This window comes from Enhydra lutris, unplaced genomic scaffold (assembly GCF_002288905.1).
Source record: "Enhydra lutris kenyoni isolate GAN:26980312 unplaced genomic scaffold, ASM228890v2 scaffoldscaffold20, whole genome shotgun sequence".
Lineage (NCBI taxonomy): Eukaryota > Metazoa > Chordata > Mammalia > Carnivora > Mustelidae > Enhydra > Enhydra lutris.
The window spans coordinates 31,064,684-31,085,609 of record NW_019154104.1 but is presented as its reverse complement, the minus strand read 5'-3'; the positions used below and the strand labels follow the sequence as shown (position 1 = coordinate 31,085,609).

At 53.2% G+C, this 20,926-nt stretch overlaps 1 protein-coding gene and 1 non-coding gene across 4 annotated transcripts; both read right to left on the bottom strand.

Annotated features, from left to right (window-relative positions):
* Nucleotides 1-628: 628 nt before the first annotated feature.
* LOC111148575 (zinc finger protein 839) lies at nucleotides 629-17,281 on the bottom strand. 3 transcript variants are annotated; one of them, XM_022505254.1, is made up of 8 exons: nucleotides 16,979-17,281; nucleotides 10,548-11,360; nucleotides 7,979-8,209; nucleotides 6,156-6,248; nucleotides 5,317-5,466; nucleotides 2,609-2,725; nucleotides 2,333-2,468; nucleotides 629-1,634 (listed from the first exon to the last, which is right to left on the bottom strand). In XM_022505254.1, the coding sequence occupies exons 1-8, from the start codon at nucleotides 17,279-17,281 to the stop codon at nucleotides 757-759; spliced, it is 2,721 nt and encodes a 906-aa protein (XP_022360962.1). In that variant the 3' UTR covers nucleotides 629-756. The 3 variants fall into 3 exon arrangements, with proteins under 3 accessions (XP_022360962.1, XP_022360964.1, XP_022360963.1); XM_022505256.1 differs by lacking the exon at nucleotides 16,979-17,281 and adding an exon at nucleotides 15,420-16,848; XM_022505255.1 differs by lacking the exon at nucleotides 6,156-6,248.
* A 3,166-nt stretch (nucleotides 17,282-20,447) lies between these two features.
* TRNAI-AAU lies at nucleotides 20,448-20,521 on the bottom strand. The gene has a single exon. It is a non-coding gene; the product is annotated as a tRNA-Ile (tRNA).
* Nucleotides 20,522-20,926: the final 405 nt, after the last annotated feature.

Below are 20,926 nucleotides of genomic sequence, written 5' to 3'. Positions count from 1 at the left end.
TTGAGACCAAGCAAGAGGACAGGAAAATGCCCGAGACTAGAGCCTGCGCCTCCACGGCAGGCCCCGGAAGGAGCGCGGCACAAGGGGGTGCAACTGTGATCCCAGCACTGCCTGCTCCGGGTCTCTCCTCACAGCCCCTGCAAGTGGGGGCAGAGGACGCCTGTGCTGTCTTGAAGAGGGACAGAGGGCCTTCCTTGTCCTTCCTTCCCCATGACAAAGCCAAGGAGAACGGTCAGCAAAGAGCCGTGGACAGGTGGCTTGCTGGGGAGACATGGGAGGACCGGGGCTGAGCTCTGCAGCACCTCGCTGTGGACGCCGTGGGTCCCGCTTCCTGCACCCATGACAGGCGAGCAGAAACGACTTTCTTTCCCACCTCCCAGTGCTGCCCAGAATGGCCCCTTGGTTATGTAGTTCCTAAACCCAGACATGGTGGAAAAGCAGCAGATCGCCCAGGAGGGAAGGGGACGCCATTTTGGGGGGAGCAGAGCTGGCGAGGAAGGAGGCCGTGGCTTTACCGGTGGCAGTCGTCAGGGGCCTCCAGGGACTAGCTCCTCAGAGGAACCCAGGCCGGCGGCTGCTCTGCCATCGGAAGGAAGGCAAGCGAGACACAGAAGAAGAAGGGAGACAGTCAAGTAGAAAGACATCTTTATAAATAAGGCTTTCATTTGCATCTGTATTCACAATAGAAAAATATACATTACTTCAAGTAGACCTTCTCCAGCTAAAATACCCGCACGTCCGGACCGCGGTCCGACTTCACTGTGCGGCCTCTGCCTCTGTGCCTTCTGGGGGAGCCCCTTCCTGGGGGCCCGTGTGCAGGGCGGGCCCATCCACACCAGCCACCAGGACGAGGTCCTCCTCCCCAGACACTAGGGAACCCGGATGGGACAAGATCAGCCCATCGGAGCTCTGAATAAATAGCGGTTCTTGTCCCTGAGATAACAACTCGTGGCACTCGTGGGTAATTTCAAAAGCCACAGCTTCACCCACAGCAAGAATACTCTCCAGTCCTCGCTGGTCAGCACAGGCCTCGGGCCCACAGGGGAAGGGGTGCGAATCCCCTGCCTGGCTTCCCTGACCCCCGTCGGAGGACGGTGACCCCGCCTGGCCCAGCCCCCGCTCCTGCACGGTCCTGCGGGCACAGTCGGCCGGCACCGTGTCCACAGACAGAACCCTCGCCGGCGGAGGGCCTGTGTCCTCCCTAAGCAGGATGTGGCTAGGGCTGGACCGCTGGCCTCTCTGGGGGGAGTCCTGCATCTCAAGGCTTCCAGACCCAGAAGGCGGCAGGGAGTCTGCTCCTCCAGTGGATATCAAGGTGCTGCAGAGAGCCTGGGGCCTGAGGCTGTCCCCCACCTTCCAGGCTACAGAGTGTTCCGGAACATTCTCCTCAGGGAATGCTGCCACCTGTCCCTGCGTCTGAGTCCTGGGCTCTTCTAATGGAGGACAAAGACTTGGCCCGCCGACGTGCTGATACGAGAGAGCAGGAGCTGCAGACCCACTCTTGGCCTCTAAGTCAGCAAGGGCTTTGAGCTGCTGGTCTGCAGGCAACACGCTTCTGTCACTCTTGGAAACCAGTGTCGTGTGGCTTTCTGCTGAGTCGTAACAGCCGTTCCCACTTACGTAAGGGGCACAACCTAAACAGTTCAGAAAAACAGGTAAGCATACGTGTCCTGTGGCACGGCCTGTTCACCGCACTCTCTGTCCCAAACAGGCTAATCCAAACGAATTTTCTGGCATAACAAATGGAAACCTAGACTCTCCTTGCCCTCGGGACTGGTAGCTTCCAAGTATGGAGGAGGCTGCAAGAGGTGACACAGATTCTTTAGGTGAGGGGGGCTGGGTACCAAACAGGGGCCGGGGGTGTCCCTGCTCCCCCGGAACCCATCTGCCCTCCCCTTCCGCAGATTTCAGTAGTGAGTTCTAAAACGGAGGATGCCTCTTGGCGCTGGAGACCTTAGCTTCAAGCAGGGTATCAGGTGACTTGGAAAATGGCACAGTTACTCTTGGGGCCGTGTGTCCAATGTCTAGTTGACAGGTTGGCTGGAGCAGAATAAAAACCAGAGTGGGTCTTGTTTCCCACGTTAAATCCCAACTGCCCTTGGAGCCCAGCCTCGGAGAGCCAAGCCACAAGTGAGCTGTGTCCCCGGGACCCTCCGAGAGTGATCCGCTCACCAGCACTCGGGACTCTTCCTTAGGTAAGAGATTCGAGGAAGCCTCCCAGACCTCAAGACCCACGGGGAACCCGAGGGGACGACAGAACACGGGCAGGCTGGGACGAAACTCAAGAAACCAGGTTCTCTTAGGTCGGGCCCCAGGGCCACGAACGCTTTACCCTTGCTGGCGGCCGGGGCGCAGGTGGGGGGCTTCTGCGGGCCTCCGCGGTCGGCAGGAGGCTCTGGGCTGGCCGGGGCTGGGGCTGGGGCTTCTCTTCTGGTCCTCTTCGCCCAGGCCAGTCCCTCCTCTGCAGTCTGGGAAGGGGAGACGCAACCAGCTCAGATGAGGAAGAAGCAGGCAAGCTCGCGCTTCTCCTTTCTGGAGAAGCTGGCGGCGGAAGTCAAAGCACAGGGGGCTCGGCGGGTCACCCGGCGCCCCCACCACGCGCGCCCACCTCGTGTCTCCGCTTCTGCTGGCAGGCGTCCTCCACTTCGGCCGGGCCCGGCTCCCCGCACCGCGCGTGTGCCTCTTGTTTCCTCAGGAACTCGGTGAGTCCCAAAGACTCGGCCACCTGAGGGGGAAGGACACACATCAACCCGAGGTACAGGACAGAGTGGGCCTGGGAGGCTCCGCCGGGCGGTGAGCCCCCAAACACTGACGGACACGAAGGTGCATGTGGGGTTCGACGGAACAGCTGAGGAGAGGGTGGGTCCTTACCAGAACTGGAAGGTTCTGTGCTCACCCAGCACAGAAACAGACACCGAGAAGTTTTTTTAAAAATTCACTCTGCTCTCTTCAGCATCAGTCAGACATGAGTTCTCGCCCCTGACTCCTCTCCTGTTCTGAATGCTCACTGCTACCTTACTACCCATTCTAGAACAAGGTCTCCTCTTCCAGGCAGTGCAAAGGGTGAGGGTGTGGGGGCCCTGGGGGCTGAGCTGGGCCCCGGCTTCCCTGCTCCCGGCCGAGGGGACCTTCCTGATCCTGTAAGGGGGACTGCAGCTGCCCTGGGGGAGTCTGTGAAGATCAGATAAAGGAGACAAGTGACAGCTGTCACTGATGCATGGACGTAGGATGGGAACACCGTGCAGCAGGAGGGGAAGTGGCAGGGAAGGAGGGACAGCAGATCAGAGTCTGGGTAGAAAACAGCCCCTCAAGTTCAGTGCGTTCCAACCAGCCTGTGTCCCAACCTGCCACTGTCTGTGCTCCCAGGAGGCTGCGGCTCAGCCTGAGCTGCCTGCAAAGCTGGGTCCCCAGGGGCGTGCACAGCGGCGCATGTCCAGTCTGCCCTGTGACAGGATGACACACCTGTTGAGCTCATAGTTTAAAAAGCATGTAAGCTGAGGGGCGCCTGGGTGGTTCAATGAGCTGAGCGTCCAATGCTTGATTTTGGCTCAGGTCATGATCTCTGGGTCACAGGATTGAGCCCCGAGCTGGGCTGCACAGTCTGCTTGGGATTCTCTCTCCTTTCCCCCTTCTCCACCCCCTACCCTAAACGTTCTCTCTAAAATTTTTAAAAACAAAAACCAAAAAACCCCACATATGTGATTCCTGCCCACCAAGGCATCTGTATGAGACTTAGAAAAAACCCATTACGGGCGCCTGGATGGCTCAGTCGGTGAAGCGTCTGCCTTCAGTTCAGGTCATGATCTCGGGGTCCTGGGACTGAGCCCCGAGTTGGACTCCTTGCTCAGTGGGGAATCTGCTTCTCCCTCCCTCCCTCAAATAAATAAATCTTTTAAAAAAAGAAAAAAAAAACATTATATTTCTATAATAAGTAATTCAAGAAGACAAAATACAAAAGATTATTAGGTAATGTTAAATATTGAATTTGTATAAAACCAGTAACCAAAACAGCCCCCTAAAACCAAAACCCAAAAAAACCATGGGCCGTGTTCAGCACGCTTCAAGACCGCTCGCTCCAGAAGTAACATACTCTCTGGGACACTAACGCCAGGAGCAGGTGGGCAGACCCGTCACCAGGCCAATGGGCCCTCCAACAGAGCTAAGGGCAACACGGCCCAAGTATTCCTTATGGCTGTGAACGAGGACAGCGGCTACTCCCCTTGGACCTCAAACTTGCTAGTTGGCCTCTTCTTTCCAGCTGCCTCTTGGCTCAGGCACAAGAGGACAAAGCATCCAGTGAGGGGACCCGAAACTACCCCCTCAAGTGACAAGGACGGCCGGAGCCAGCAAGACCCCTCCTGACCGGCCCCACGACAGCGACACCAGACCTTCGCTGCCCCCTGCACATACCACCCTCTTCGTCCCACGTTCACCTTAGATAGACCTGGGAGGGTCTTCAGGGCTTGGGGGACTCTGAGACACTAGTCCGCAGTCCTCCCGGTGTCACTCACTGACATGAGGTCCTTTCTTATGTGCCACCACTCGCCTCTCTGCCTGTGGATTTTGTCAGTGGCGAGTGGCCGAGCCCGGTGGGCTGGGACCCCTGTGTGCCGGCTACAGCTGTGTGAGCAAGTTTCCGAGTAAACAGCATCCAAAGCCACAGCATTGCTCAGCGCTCCGCCTCAAGGTGGGGGCGAGGGGGCCCGCCCGGTGGGGACCCCCAAATGACCAGACCACACAGGGCATGTGGTGCCCAGCAAAGGTTTCATCCAAAACAAGTAAAACCACAGCCGTTCTAAACGTATTTTTCTCCAGAACCCAACAGAGCCAGAGGCTGTGCTGCATGATGACAAGGACAGTGAAAGGAGGCTTCCATAGTCCGTGTCTGTGACCCGGTCACCTCCCCAGCCCACGGTGAGTGGAAGCCACACACCTACCAACCACACTGTCCCCGACATCAGCAGTGGGAGGGAAGACAATGGGGCTGTCCAGTTGCCGTCAGCCTCTCCGCATTCCTGAGGTTCCCCAGACAAGCGCCATTTGCTTTTATAGTTAAAAAATGTTACATGATGGGAAAGAGAGAGCTGAAAAGAAGTTGGTTCTGTCACTACTAAAAACATGCTCCTCTGGGGCGCCTGGTCGGCTCTGTCACTGGAACGTGCGATGCCTGATCTCAGGGTCGTGAGTTCAATCCCCATGTTGAATGTCGAGATTACTTTAAATAATAACTAAAAATAAAACCATTCTTTTCTTCAAATGGATATCCCTCTTTTGGCAAATGTAAAAGCAAAACTTCCTCCTCTGTGAGCCTGTTACCTTACTGTTGCTTATTTCCAGAGGCTCCCGGGAACACAGCCCAGCACCACTGAGGTAGTCTTGACACATCTTCTTAACCATTTTATGCAACTCTTCAAATTCCTTATACACAGCTGGGAACAAAGGTTTTGCTAGATGATCTGTTTCAACCTTTGTGAAGATAAAGATGACAAGAAAGGTTTAAACCAGAGGCGATGAAATGGCCGGAACAGAAAGCTTTAAGGAGGGAAGGAGACAAGCTCCTCAGGCTGTCACTGGCCTATCTTCTCCTCCACTCCCTAGTGAGAGCCCCTGTGTGCCCAGCACTGTGCTCAGTGGGGACCCCAGGATGGGCTAGAGAGCAAACCACCGCCTGGGTGATGGTCCCAGAGGACAGTGGGCTAGAGCTCCAAAGGAGGCATGGCCAGGGAGCAGGAAGGGACTAGAAATGTCCTGGGGACAGGCCTGCAGGCGGGAGCAGCGCCAGGTCCTCAGTCCTCGGGCAGCTCTGCTGGGCCTCCTGCATTGTCAGAACAGGCTCCCCAGGGAGGAGAGCCTCGTGGACCAGGCCAGTGAGAGCAAGGGAGAAAGGCGACAAGGGCCCTGGGCTGGACACATTTTGCCGCCACCGCTTTCTGGCCTCGCACACCAAGTTAAAACTGGCAGGGGAGGCACGGGCCCCACGGCAGGTGTCTGGCGGAAGTGGGGGGCGGGCGGCGGGCAGCAGGCTTGCTCCGGCTCTGTCCTGGAGGAGGGAAAGGATTCCAAATGGTCTGGCTTTTTCTAAAATAAATGTGACGGATGTCTTTCTAAAGAACTTCAAATCACCCTCCATCGTTTGGAATTGCCGAGTGACTCGCCTTCATCAGCAGAAACTCGTACACGCTCACGACCTGGGCCAGCTGAGGCAGCGCCAACTCTACCAGCGCGTCCCGGTCACATTGGTGCAGAAACTACCGGAAGGAAGCATTTGACAGCTCTGAATGTCCCAGTGGCCGACAAGCCGGTGCAACAAAGAACATAAGAGACGTAAAGTTTCCCCAAAGCTCAGCGATGAAGCAACTCTTAACCATAAATGTTCCGTGTGTTGAGGATCTCACTTGTTCGCCCCCAACCAAGGCTATGACCCCCTCTGCAGTGCACGTCTGATGCCCTGTGATTCCCCTGGGCACATAGTGAGTGCCAGGCCCTGCGTCAGGAAATGTGCTCCCTACTCTCCCGGGACACTCCAGAGCAAGCAAGTCCCAGGCAGCCTGCGGTCTGGAGACCACCGCCAAGGGACAGGCCACGGGGGAAGAGGAGGACCCAGCTGAACACAGGGGTGGTGGGGAGGGGGGAGGCGGGGAGGGTATAGGGATAGGGGAGGAGTCAGGGAAGGGGGAAGGGGAGTCAGGAATGAGTCTGGGTTCCCAGCTGGAGCCCAGGCAGACCCTGGACAAGTTGGGGGTGGGAAGTGGAAGGTGGAGCAGTTTACAGGACGCCCCAGTGGCGACGTCTGAAATCAGAGCTTGGGGGCTCAGGAGATATGAAGAGGGCGAACCGGTAGTACGTGGGTGTCCGCAGAGGACCAACGGCCTGGACAACCAGGAGGTGGAAGAGGGCACCCAGGGGAACAATGGCATGGGAGGGAAGGGAGCAATCGCAGAGACCGGAAGCGTGAAGGGGCCCGGGAGCTCGCGAACCCGTCGGCTTCCTCATCTGTTAAGCAGAGAGAGTGAATGAGGGAAACCTGGGGCTGGGCCGGGGTAGGGTGGCTATACTGGACCGCACAGGGCGCTCAGCAGATGGCGGGATTTTGGATGTTAAGGGATGAATCAAGTCAAGGACTACCTTACCTCCTACTCCCAAATATTAGTCGCCCAGGATTAATTCACCAGCCCAATGAGAGAAAAGCAAATTCACCAGGGCTTAAGTTTCCTGCTAGAACATGCAAGCTCATGATGATTTCTAAGAAACCCGCTTCCTCTCTGAAAACCTCTCGCTTCCCCTTGTGGGTGAGTTTGGAGGCCCCAGTTCCCTGACGGGCACCCTGACCCCGCTGTCTCACTAACTCGCTACCTCGCACTGTCTGCTACCCTTTACTTCTTTTTTCAATTTAAATTCAATTAATTCACACATTTAAATTCATTTATCAACAGAGATTTTTAAAACCTGAAGATCAGCTGTGTGTTACTTCTTTTCCTTAAGATACTCACCTGGCCGTTACCGGCAGCTAAACACATCCTAGCCAAGGCGATCTGGCTCAATTTAGGGTTCCACTTTTCTAAATCAACCCCATTACATTCACTAAGTCTACTCTCAAGGGACTGGGATAGAGATTCCAGGGTTGAGAACCTGAAACATATTTATGCCTTAAAATTCTTCAGAGTAAAACAGAAACCATTTCTGTTGTTTTCTAAATGCTTCTATGAAAACGTTATGAAAAGGTTATGATCATTCCAAAACTTACAAAGGCGAGCAGCTCTTGCTATCCCTAAAGCCCTCTGGTCATTTCAGATGGGGAAAGCTCGGAATTACTTCGGGTAACACTAGCCCTGAGTTCATGACACCTTCATCCAACTACATTTCAGGTGCTGATTAGTTGATCTGGGTATTTCACTTCTAATTCAGAACCCTCATAGTGAATTGTCACACACCAGGCCAAAGACACGGGTTTCAAGAACAGGGTCTTGGAGCCACGCACCTCCTTGAGCCCGGCTCGGGCTCTCGAAGCGCTCTGCACCCCTGCTGCACGGGCACCCTTGGCTGGGTGAGCTGCTCCGCTTCGCCCGACGACGGCTGTGCTGGCCTCCATCAGGGCCACAGACGAGTCACTTCTGGGGTCTGGGTGTCTCTCGGATCCCAAAAGGGCTGAGTAACTTCCGTTTTCTGGTTCAGACACCAAGGCCTCTTCAACTTCTAGAGACTGGCTATTCTAGATAGCATTGTGCACCCAAAACAAAAATAAAATAAAGTTTTATACACCATAGTGATGACCTTATGGCAAAAAAAAGTCAAGTCAAAAGCAAGGAGCTTGCTGAATTAGGTCTTCTTTGCATCATCAAGATGCGTTAACTATAATCAACGCATCTTAAACTTTCCCCACAAAGTCCCCCTTTAAGACACCCTGTGAATATGAGTGAGCTGACAAACCATAACCCTGGGTGTTCCCCAAAATGAAATAAGGAACTTCTCTGACGGCGCTGTCATCTTATAAATTAAACTGAAATTTGGTCATTCATAATTACCCATGACTTTATTTTTTTAAATTTTTTTAAAAATTTATTTATTTGACAGACAGAGATCACAAGTAGGCAGAGAGGCAGGCAGAGAGAGAGAGGAGGAAGCAGGCTCCCCGCTGAGCAGAGAGCCCGATGCAGGACTCGATCCCAGGACCCCGAGATCATGACCTGAGCCAAAGGCAGAGGCTTAACCAACTAAGCCACTTAGGCACCCCTACCCATAACTTTAAAAAATCATCTTTTATTGGATATTTTTCAAACACCATAAATTCGATACCTTAAAAAAATATAGTTCAGACTTTTGTACACTGAGTAGGACGTGTAGGCGTCACCAAAACATGTATGTCTCCCCTGGCCTCCGCTCCACAAGGACCCCTGTACCCACTGGCATCATTCATTCTTCCCTGTCCCCAGGCCCCAAGAGCCATGAAGCTACGGTCTTCGTGGCTTCTGAAGAGTCCCCGGGCCTGACACCGTCTAGCCGCTTCCTCACTCCGCGCCCACTCCCCTCTGAAAACAGGAGTAATCCCTCCCAGGGCTGAGGGAACGATAAATCAATACAAGGAACACACTTCACGCGGCAGCTAGCATCAAGTATGTCCTCTTAACTCTTACAGAATTTTCCCTCGAAATCTTCATCATAGCGGCGCTCCGGGACGGACGCCAGGTCTGTCTGTGGTTTTAGTTGCCAGAGTCTGCTCCTGGGAGAGGACAGGACAGACACAGGCCTGCACATCCCTCCCCACTCCAGCAGCTCTAGGCACTCCTCACAGGCGATCTGGACAGCCGCCCGCCCAAGGCCAAGTGCCTGTATTCAGGAAGTCAAACAACTACAAGTTCCTTCTGCTGTGGTGTAGGATTTCATTATTTTTTTAAAAAAGATTTGTATGTATTTATTGGAGAGAGAGAGAGAGCGCAGGCAGGGGGAGGAGCAGAGAGAGAGGGACAAGCAGACTCCCTGCTGAGTGCAGAGCCTGTAAGTCTAACTCCCACCTGGCAGGGCCCCAGAAGATTGAAAACCCTCCTGCCCAAGGGGACGTGCAACCAAGAGTACTGTGACTGAAGCGAATGTGACGGGGGAGGTAGTACTTTTGAATCTTAACACAGCGCCGTCCCGTGGTTCCAGCGCTAGAACCCAGGAAGGATGTCCTGGGCCCACACAACCCCTGCTCCGGCCCCAAGGAGCTAATCTGTAAGCCAGAGGCCCTGCCAGCCTCACCCCTTCCTCAGGGACCCCTGTCCCCCAGCAGGGACTGAGGTGCCCAGTGCAGACAGGCACTCTATCTCAACATCAAGTCACTAAAATCACAAACTCCACTGAGCAGCTACCCGTGCTGGTTTCTCGAACATCTCAGGATCTCCAAATAGTCACCCAGCCGCAAGCGCAGACAGAAACAACAGCCAATGCCAGTCAAACAGGAAGGAAGAAGGAAGGTTCTAGCAACAGGGGGGAGGGTGACCACAGGGGCCTGCTGTTTGTTCAAGGGCTCCGTGTCGTCTGCGTTTCGTAAATGAGTGACCTCTTGCACACGGCACACGAACGCACACCACACATTTAGGAATGTGAAACGGCTGTCAGTAAATTGTGACATGGTGACACACACTCAGGGTGACTGCTGTCTGCCTTGTCTGACGTGAGTGTCCGAAGGGACACCTGCGAAAGCAGCGTGTTCCTGCTGACCCTCCAGGAAGCGCCCCGTGGGCCGCTGCCCCCAACTCAGACCCTTCCCAAGGCCTGCTGTTGGGTCAGCATCAGCCCAGAGGGCTCTGCGATTAGTTCTACCCCCAGATCTAAGGAACTAGCCGCTCCGTTCCCATGGAACACGCTCAGCAAACTCTGCGCCACATGCCACAAACAGGACACCCATCTCTTGGCTTGTCGGTGGCAGTGGGGACTAAGTCAGGGGACTGTCAGATGCCCTGCTCTGGGGATCTTGGTTCTACCTGAGCCTCCCCCCGAAACCCCATCAGATACCACAGAGGTTAACTTCGGGATGGGCAGGAAGGCCACGGTCAGCAGACAGACATCACCTGCGGGCCAGCCCCTGGCGACTGGGCCCCTTCCTCGCTTCGAAGGGCTGGTGTGGACGGCTCCGGTGACGTCAGGCCAGCGGTCCTGCCTCGAGTCACGCTCCCGTTGGCTTTCTCAGACAGCAACACCTCGGGCTCCAACCGGCCGTGGCTTGGGTTCAGTTTAAGATGCCGGGCCAGGCCCCCCTTTCCGATGTAGGACTTCTCACACATCTGACACTTGAAAGTCTTGGGCCTCAGGGAGCAGCCGGACAAGTCGAAGAGCATCTGCTTTTCCCTCTGCTCGTCGTCGTCTTCCACACTCAGTTCGGAATAGTCGTCAGAATCGGACAGGTGCCCGTCGGCCAAATCCTCCGTTTTTATGAATTTATAATCTTTAGCTTTATACTTGGGAGGTCGAGATATCCGCCCAGAACGTGTTTTCACTTTTAAGGACTTTTTGAGTTTCTTGGTGTGTTTTGTGTGCAAGCCGGAAAGAAAGAAATTCGCTGGGCTGGGTGACACAGACACGAGTGCCGGTGGGTCAGGGGCCGGCGAAGGGGCCGGTGTGGCACCTGGTCCATTGGCAGCCAGGGGCTGGAGGGCCGGCAGGGGCCCCTGCGCCAACAGCTGAACGGGAAGTGAGCTGCTCAGGAAGCGCGGCCCGGGCCCGGTGCTCAGGAGGGGCTGAGGCCGGGGGCCCAGCACCCTGGAAGTCCTGGCGGGCAGCTGGCTCAGGGCTGGCTTGGGCTGGATGGTGGGCAGTGGGGGCACTGGCCTTTCCTGATCTTTCATTTCTGCAGATGTGACCTTGACACAAATGGCTTCCAGTTGCTTAAATACAGAAGGAGAAAAAAGCGTTATGCTTATCAACATTTCTACAATTCTGCTCTCATCTTAAATGTATTATTGAAATTGTTTCTAAAAATTATAAAATTTTATATTTATATTGTTATATTTATATTGTCATAAAATCCATCGTACCTATAAACGTCTTTTTAATGTACGCATACTGTTTACCATGGTTTTTCTCAAGCTTTCTGGCCAGGCCAGTGATAAGCTTTACACATGTGCACACGGAAACATATGCAAACATAAATTAAAATTCACAAAACTACTTACCATTTGTACATAAATGCCTTCTGATAGTATCTATTCCATGTCATTTTTGAAAAAATACTAATCACAATCCACTAAATTGACTTCATGACCCAGTAAGAAATATCCTTCTTTATGGTTTTACCACGTTGGTGTTGACTTGGAATTCCTAGTACTCTAAACTGAATTCAATTCAATACATAGGCTCACTTTCTTGAAAAGTTAATGAAATTCTAGAAACAAAAAAAAGCCATAAAAAGCAATGCAACACAGGTTCCTACCACCTGCCTCAAGGCATGGGACATCATCCTTACAGGGAAAGCTCTCTGCTTTCCTCCTAATCTGCATGCCCTCTTCCTTTTTCACCCTAGCCTGAAAGTTTACTGATTGTTCTCATGGATTTTTTAAAAAGATTTATCTATTTGAGAAAGGGAGAGAATGAGCATGTGCAGCAGGGAGGGGCAGAGGGAAAATCTCAGGCAGGCTCCCGGCTGAGCACGGAGCTTGGTTCCAGGACCCCGAGATCATGACCTGAGCTGAAACCAAGAGTCAGACTCAACTGACTGAGCCACCCAGGTGCCCCTCTCATGCATTTTTTAATATTACATATATAGATATCCCTAAAAGTATGCAGTTCAGTTTTGACGTGTTTTTAAACTTCATGTAAGTGAGTATCCTCTCCTGCAAATTGGTGGGGCTTTTTCAGGGTTTTTTAACTCCCTGATCTGGCATATGAAATTCACCCACGTTGAGGTGTGTAGCTCTCCTGCTGATGGACAAGTGTCTCCAACCTTGTGCTCTTGCACTGTGCTCAGAACCTTCATGGATGTGTGTGCATACGCGTGAGTTTCTCCAGGACACACACCTAGGAGTGGGGTGCTTACCTTCAACAACTTCTTAACATCTAACAAAATCTTAGGGGGTGCCTGGGTGGCTCAGTCGGTTGAGCGTCCCACACTTGATTTCAGCGCTGGTTGTGATCTCAGGGCTGCGGATCGAGCTCCACACTGGGTTCCATGCTCAGCGGAGAGTCCATTTCAGTCTCTCTCCCTCTCCTTCTGCCCCTCTTCCCACTTCTGTGCTCCCTCTCTCTCTAAAAAGAATAAATAGGGGCATCTGGGTGGCTCAGTGGGTTAAAGCCTCTGCCTTCGGCTCAGGTCATGATTCCAGGGTCCTGGGATCGAGCCCCACATTGGGCTCTCTGCTCGGCAGGGAGCCTGCTTCCCTTCCTCTCTCTCTGCCTGACTCTCTGCCTACTGTGATCTCTATCTGTCAAATAAATAAATAAAATCTTTTAAAAAAATAAAATAAATAAACCTTAAAATAATATTTTTTTAATGCACATGCTTTTTTGATGTAGCAACTCCATCCACTTCTGGGATGCCCTCAGGAAACAGGTACAAAGCATAGGTGCAAAGATGTAGGTCTTGGGGGTTCAAGAGAGCATGGTCTGCAGTAGCAAAGCACCCACCAAAGGGGAGGGCTGCCATCAGTGATGTCCCACGAATCATCACTGAGCGGTGACCATGTGCCGGGGACGATCGTACAGGTCTAGAGATTAAGAGTCATGGACTCAGGGGAGAGGCAGCAAAATGGACAAGGCTCAGGGCCTCACAGCACAGAAATAATCAGCATCTCTGTCCGACCTCATCATCCAGAGCTGGATTCCCCAACCCTGGCACAACGACCACTCCGAACCATTCATTCTGTGTTGCAGTGGCTGTCCTGGGCATGGCAGAAAGCTGATAGCATCCGTCTCTACCCATCAGATGCCAGCAGCAGCCCCCAGCTTGGGACAAAGATGTCTCCAGGCACTGCCAAACACCTCCATAGGTCAAAATTGCCCCCTGGTCGAGAATCCCTGATTTGGGGCCACCAACAGGCTCTGTCTGGATCCACCCCAATACCGTGTGGAGGGTCAATGAAAATGTCACACGGGGCAGAATGACACCTCCCACTGAAATCAAGCTGGAGTCCATCTGTCTGTCTCTACGTGCTACATCAACCACAAACAGCAGAGATGACTCAGTGTACCAGTTTATGAGGCCGTGTACAGGGTTGGTGCCAGGGGCCCATGAGGACCAACACTGGGGTACCTGTGGATCAGATGACAATGATCTTTTAACAATCATACTTGTTTCACATTACTACCACTTACAATGTCTAACCTCTGGGGATATCACCAGATAATATCAATACACACACACACACACTCCCCAAATCCTACTGCTTGGGGCACCTGGGTGGCTCAGTGGGTTAAGGCCTCTGCCTTCGGCTCGGGTCATGATCCCAGGGTCCTGGGATGGAGCTCTGCATCGGGCTCTCTGCTCAGCAGGGAGCCTGCTTCCCCCCTCTCTCTGCCTGCCTCTCTGCCTACGTATGATCTCTTGTCTGTCAAATAAATAAAATCTTCCAAAAAAAAAAAAACCAAAAAAACAAACAACAACAACAAAAAACAGGCAAAACTGGTCTAATTTTTAAATTTGTTCCAGATTAGTTTAACTGGTGGGTGTTATACTCGATACTTTGTTATATATTTACGTCACTCAGCAAAAGTTCACTAAGTATCATAAGCCAATGTGGGTGAGGCGCAGGGAGACACAGGTGAAGGGGAGGTATACACTGGCAGTTACAAAATAAATAAGTCCGGGCACCTGGGGGCTCAGGCATTAGTGTCTGCCTTCAGCTCAGCGTGATCCCGGGGTCCTGGGATCAAGCCCCACATCGGGTTCCCTGCTCGGCAGGAAGCCTGCTTCTCCCTCTCCCACTCCCCCTGCTTCTGTTCCCTCTCTTGCTGTGTCTCTCTCTGTCAAATAAATTAAAATCTTAAAAAAAAAAAAAAAGTCATGGGTGTGCAAAGTACAGCATAGGGAATACAGTCAGTAACGCTGTGACACACTGTACGGTGACAGACAGTGATACACTTGCTGTGGTCAGGCCTGAATAACAGATAAACTAGTGGAATGGCCACGTTGTCCACTTGAAACTATTTTAACACTGTATGTCAACTATAGTTCAATTAAAAAAAACAACAACGGAAAACAGAAGCCAAGTCCTAGCCTCATCCTTGAGGACGTGGGCAGCTTCCCCCACCAGGCCTGTCACCCTTAGACCTGCTGAATCAGGACCTCCTACCCTGAAATCTGTGCTTTCAAAAGCTCCGCTGATGATTCAGAAGGCTGACTCAGCTCCCTAAGGACACAATGACATCACCGTGCGACAAGTGCAGTTGGGAGAGGCGGCCCTGTGGGTGGGGTGGGGGAGGGCCTGGCTTTCCGGGGGAGGGGACCTAAGAAGGCTGAAAGGAATTTCCACCAGGTAGAAAGGTAGACTAGGTGTAAGGAAAATGTGTGAATGCATAGGCACATGAAAAAGGGCAGGGCATGTTGGAAGGAACTGGAAATGTTTCTGTGGCACAGGAACAGGGAGGACGCGGAGGGACGTGAGCCAAAATCTGGCCCACGAGAGTGCGGGCATTTGGTCTGAGCCTTCGGATCCACACCCACCCCATGCCCAACACACACACACAGAGAACCACGAGGCCTGGGTTTTCTAAATGCACGTTCTGCCCCACCCCCACCACTGCCTGTCCTCTTCCGTATTTTCAGCTGGGACTCACCCTTCTGGACAAAGTCATTTCCGATCCCCTCAGCCAGAAATGACTTCTCCCTCTCTTCAGGCCATTTCTTTAGACCAGTCCTTCATCTCTAGTTTCCTGACCTTGCTTAGAAGTTACCTGAGTCATGTTTTACCTCGCTGGTTAGATCAAAACCTCCTTAGGTGCACGGTACACACCTGCTTTGCTTTCGTGGCTTTCCATGGAAGAGCGGGGGCTCAAAGGGTTATCTCAGGTGACCAGACAGCAAAATTACACTGTTGTGAAGCCAGGGAGAATTTACGCCATCCCAATGAGATCAGCTACGGAATACCATCATGTGCTGCATTCTGCTTAGGTGTGCCTGGGTTTTGTGGAAACTGTCATTTTTGGACTCTAAGTTGCCAGGCCAAACCCAAAAAGCCGGGTCAACAGGTGGAGGGCAGCCACACCCGGGAGCCCTGGGCAAAGTCCCGCAACCTCCCTGTAAAACGATGATCCAAACACGTTCATGAGCCTGCTGAGATGCGGACTGGCAGAGTGCCACGCATGGAGCAGAGGCTCTGCAAACAGCAGCCACCGTCACCCTCCTGACTCCAGACTTCCTGTGCGCCCCCTATGCATGAGACCTTTGTTTCTTCAGCAGAGTATGAGCTATGAGGCTTGTCCAATAACCCATTCCTCCTGCAAATAAAGGAAGCAAAGCCCAGAGAGGTTGATACTCGAGGTCACACCACTAGGAAATCGTTTGGGCAGAATCACAGCTGTCTTCTCCAACTGTAGCAAGACAGCTTCCCAGTCTTGATCACCGAGTGGGTACAACTCGAAGCCAAAATCACTCCGTGGAATAAACAATAAAAAAACAATGAAGACTGTTAATAACAGCAATGACAACAACGAACACTGTGGATTCTATTCTCCATCTATTTCTTCCAGTGGAAGCAGCATCTCTCCAGCAACTTTGGGGTGAGACTCGCCAGTCATTTGCAACCCCAGCTCTGAAAGAGGATGTGGCTTTACAGAGGATGTGAAGGACCTCTGGCTTCAGGAGCTACACAGGACCCTCTGGGCTTGGAAGACCATGCCCTAGTTCCAACTTCCCTAGTAGCCAAGAGCTGTGTGACCCACGAAATAATTAACACTGAGAAATCTTTTGTAGTATAGGGAGTGCTTTCAATGTGTTTCGTTCATTAAGTCTATGTCGGGCACCGTGCTGGGCACTGCCACTCAGGCTGGTAAGTCCTGCACCAGAGGACTTAGGACTAAGAGAGTGTGCTTAACTCTGTCCCAGGCCCCGGCGCTTTCACGGGCCACACCTTCCACCGGAAAAGCTCCGCAGGCTGGTTCGTTTCAGGGCATTCAGGTCTCAGCTGCAGTGTCAGGCCTAAGGACTCCTCACTCTAAAGCAGCCCCCTGGTCACTCCCAGAACGTTGCTTATGTCCTTCAAGGGCCGTGTTCAAGGCTGCACCTGCTGCACCTAGGGCAGTGCTGGGAACACAGCGAATGCTCAGCAAACGCGGGAGGAATGACAAAGGCCCGAGAGAGGAGCCGGGGAGTACCGAGGCGCCCTGAGCAGCGCTGCGTAGCAGGAGGGGTCCCAGGCAGGGGCGCGCGGGAGGAGTTGGTGACAGGTCGGGGCGGACGCTGCCTCTCCTGCCCGCCAGCTGAGGGCCGAAGAGGGGACGCGGGCCCGGGTCCGCCGCGAGGCCTCGGCCCCCTCCGGGCCTCAGTTTCCCCATGTCCCTCCCGGCGCCTCACCTGGGGCGGCAGCAGGCGCGGCGGGCGGGGGGGCTCGGCGCCGGGGACCCGCTGCAAGGCGGCCTGCTGCGCCGCGTCCCGTAGCCGCCGCGCCGCGTCCTGCAGCACGAAGGGCGGCGGCGGCGGCTCGGCGGGCGGCTGCGCCTTCGTCACCTGCTCCAGGACCTGCCGCAGCTGCTCGGGGCCCAGCGGGGCCACGCGCGCGGCTGTGCCGCCCTGGCCGGGGGGAGCCCGGCCGCCGCCGCCGCCGCCGCCGCCACCATCCTCGCTGCCGTCCTCAGCCTCGGGCTCCGCGTCCGCCATGGCAGCTGACACTGGGACTCGAACCCGCGCCGCCGAGCAACGGCGGCTCAAATGTGCGTCACCTGGGAAAGGGTGGGTGGGGACTACGAGTGCCCCGCAGGCCAAGACACCTCGGAAGGCGACCGCATCTGGGCGAGAACGTCGGTGGGCGGGGACCTGAGTTGGCCCCGCCCCATCGCCTCTAGGCCGAAGACCTTTCCTCTCCTTAGCCCCAAATGTATTTAAATTTCAGATATCGCTCTTCCAGGAGCTGTCCAGGGTCTCCCAGGATTAGGTCCTTGGAGTTGCAGAGGCCCTTAGCCTAGCAGCACACTAGCCAAAAATTCTCAAGGTCATGTGCATTAGAGCCACCGGAAGACCCCGTCTGGTCCCACCTTAAGACCTTCTAATTAACAGATCTGGCAGGGACCCTAAGTGTGTTTTGTTTCTTTTGTTTTGTTTTGTTTTTTATAATGAGGGTTTTTTTGTTTTTGTTTTTAAGTAGCTCCTTGTCCAACGTGGCACTTGAACTCAGGACTCTGAGATCAAGAGTCACACACTCCACCCATTGGTCAGGTGCCCCCAAAGTGTGCATCTTTTAAGGGGGGTAGGGGCAGATGGAGAGTGAGAGAGAGAATCCTAAGTGGGCTCGATCCCACCACCCAGATCAGGGCCTGAGCAGAAATCAAATCTGATGCCCAAGAGGCTGAGCCAGCCAGATTCTCCCCCTGCCCCCGCAAATTGTGCATTTTTAACCAGTGCACCCAACTCCAAATTATTCCCAGGTCCACCCACTCATCCAGACTGGACGCACCTTAAGGGCCAAGATGATATTTTACTCAGTGCTCAGCACAGGCCCCAACCCAGAGCCCAAGATTAGGGAATGAATGATGCATGGATAAATAGGAAGGAAGGAAAGGAGGGAGGGAGGGAGGGAAAGGGAGGTCCCCACCCCTCTCCACATATCAGCCCCATCCATCCCTGCTCCATCACTTCCTCTTCAGCCCAGCCTTTCCCAGTCTCCCCCTCCTCTTTACTCTTCTGGCTCTGTGTGTTCTTCCCACCAAGCATTGCAGCTGCCGGTGTGTGCTCCTTTCTTGGCTCCCCTCCCCAGGAAGGGCAGTAGGGGCACTGGCTGACAAACAGTAAGCACTTGCTGGGTGACTCAGGTTCCCTGCCTTCAGGGTGTCCTGCCCTCTGTATATAGTCTAGGCAGGAAGAGGAGGAGGAAACTGGCATTTACAGTAGCATATTACGAGTTTCTTGATGCCCAAAAAAGGGAGAGACTGGGGACCCAGGCTGATGTCCGAGAAGCTTCTGGAAGACCTGATCATTTTTCTCTCCACATGGCCATCATCATCATCATAATCAATACTCATGTTGCATTCACTAAGTTCCCTGCAGTGTTCTAATTTAATTCATTAATGGCTTCATTAAGGTGGCCAGAGGCGAGATTTGATTTGTGGAATTTGTTTCAATTCCTCAATTCATTCATTCATTCTTTCCTTCAACTTTGAAAGAAAGACTTTCTCATTTTCTCATCCTCGGGTATCAGAAAGGTCCCCTCTGGCCGCTAAGCCAAGAACTGCCCTCCTTGTCGAGAGCAGAGTACCCCATTTCACCATGTTTTTGAGCCTGTCCAGGGAGGGATGGGGACTTTTCCTCTATGCTCTTAGGGTCAGTCTTTAGGGGGCCTGTAATTAAAGTGACAAAAAGGCAGATTAACAAGAGAAAAGACAAAATTTAATCGTGCATTTTTATTCATATACCTATGAAATTCACAGAAAAATGTAACTCAAAGCGGCAGGTAGAACACGGGGCCTATAGACTATCTTAATAGGGAAAGAGAAGGAGGGAAGGGCATTTACGGGAAAACAGGTGCCTTTTAGGAAAGATAAATGGACCCTTACCAGAGCAGATAGGAGATATGAGTTTTGTGACAATGCCTGTGTAGGTGTGATGGCAACATCTCTCCAGTGACAAGAGTCCATCTTTCCTGATTGCTCCCAGGGAAGAGGACTTCATGACAATTGAATTCTTTTGAATTCTTTGGGAAGGATCTACTTTAAGGCAGATAAGACTTTTCAGAAATTCAGATGGCCTCTGCTCAAAATAATTTTTATTCCGGACCCCTTCAGGTCTTGTTCAGGACAGCCTGGCACATATTTCTGGAGCGTGACATCCAAAGTGTCAGTACTGGTCAGCAGCCCCTAGTTCTCCTTCTAACTAACCTTTGGTAAGAACAAGGGTCCCATCACTGACATTCAATGCTCACTTTTGATGCGCTCTGAGCACTTGCCAACGGTCTGTGGCCCTGAGCTATTACTGAATTCCATCAGAGCTTAACACAAATTTGAGAAAAGAATGAAAGATTTGGTAGACGTCCTCCCTGGATATTTTTCAAACATGGCTAGAGCTCCTGCCAGACCCTGATATAAAATGGCATTAACCCTAAAGTAACTGGCTTTTGTGTTGAACTAAACATGCCTGATAACACCTGGAGACTTGAATCGCCAGAGAGAAATTCATCCTCCGCCTTCTGGCTGCAAACTGCAGAACCAAGAGGAACAAATGTGAAGCCTAAGACCTCTCTGAAAAGCAAGAAAGCAGCAAGAGAAGGTTTCCAGATGCTTCCACAAGCAGAAGACCTCACTAAAAACATGGCAGTCATTGGTGGGTCATTGCTCCGGGGTGGTGGGGATCTGTGTCTCTCACTGTTCTGCTTCCCACCTGGAGTCAGGAAGGGCAGGCAGTAAGAAGCCGCGCCCTAAGCATTTGTCCAATCGATCCCAGGCCTGGACTTTCAAGTCCAAGAACACCGGGAGCGCTGGAGCCTGCACCGAGGTCCCGCAGAAGCTCTGCGTTAGGAAGCAACTGGGGCGCGGGGGGGCATCGGAGAGCATCCTAAAAACAACAACAACAACAAAATGCAACGGCAGCGGCAGGTGCGCACAGCCTGCGGGGAGTTAGAGGGACGGACGCGCGCGGGATCCTGCCCTTTCTCCCTGCCCGCTGCCCTCGCCAACTTCGCGGCTGGGTCCGGAACGATTCCGCGACTCTCTCCCGTCTGTGGCTCACAGCCCTCGAAAAGCATATTTAAAGGAGAAAAAAAAAAGTAAAATGAATTGAGAAATGGGAGCACTGGTTAAAACAAAAAGAAAAGAAAAAGAGGAAAAGAACAATCCCGTGGCCCGTACGGGGATCGAACCCGCGACCTTGGCGTTATTAGCACCACGCTCTAACCAACTGAGCTAACCGGCCACTCGGAGCAAAGCTGCAGCCGCTCCACCTATGAGGTCTGTACGCCTGCGCGGGTCCGGCACTGGCTAAGGACTTCCGGTCCTTCCAGGACTGCTGTCATCCCCATTGGCCAGAAGAAAACACCGGGGGCTCTTTAAGGAGGGGGAGGGGGCTTCTCCCGACGAATCAGGCTCTCGCGGGGGATGCAAATGACACCTTACACCCACCGGGCTCGGCTCGGGAACAGCGTTTTCGAACGCTGCGACTCTGTGTCCCCGAGAATCTTTCCAGCGTGGAAACTTCGTGGATCAAGAGCTTTCCGGCTCGGTAAAGCTTAGAAAAGGCAGAAAGTCAGATGGAGAAGAGAAGAGCCACCGACCTTCCCACCGCCCCAAGACAGCGGCCCGCTGGGGTCTTGGCTTCTTT

Excerpts from the sequence above, each read along its gene's own strand:
- LOC111148575 (XM_022505254.1), bottom strand. The coding sequence starts at position 17,281 with ATGGCGGACGCGGAGCCCGAGGCTGAGGACGGCAGCGAGGATGGTGGC. Across the intron at positions 8,210-10,547 it reads CGCCAGGGGCTGGCCCGCAG|AATAGCCAGTCTCTAGAAGT; the intron begins GTGATGTCTGTC and ends AATGCTATCTAG. Across the intron at positions 6,249-7,978 it reads CCCGAGCCGGGCTCAAGGAG|TTTCTGCACCAATGTGACCG; the intron begins GTGCGTGGCTCC and ends TCCTTCCGGTAG.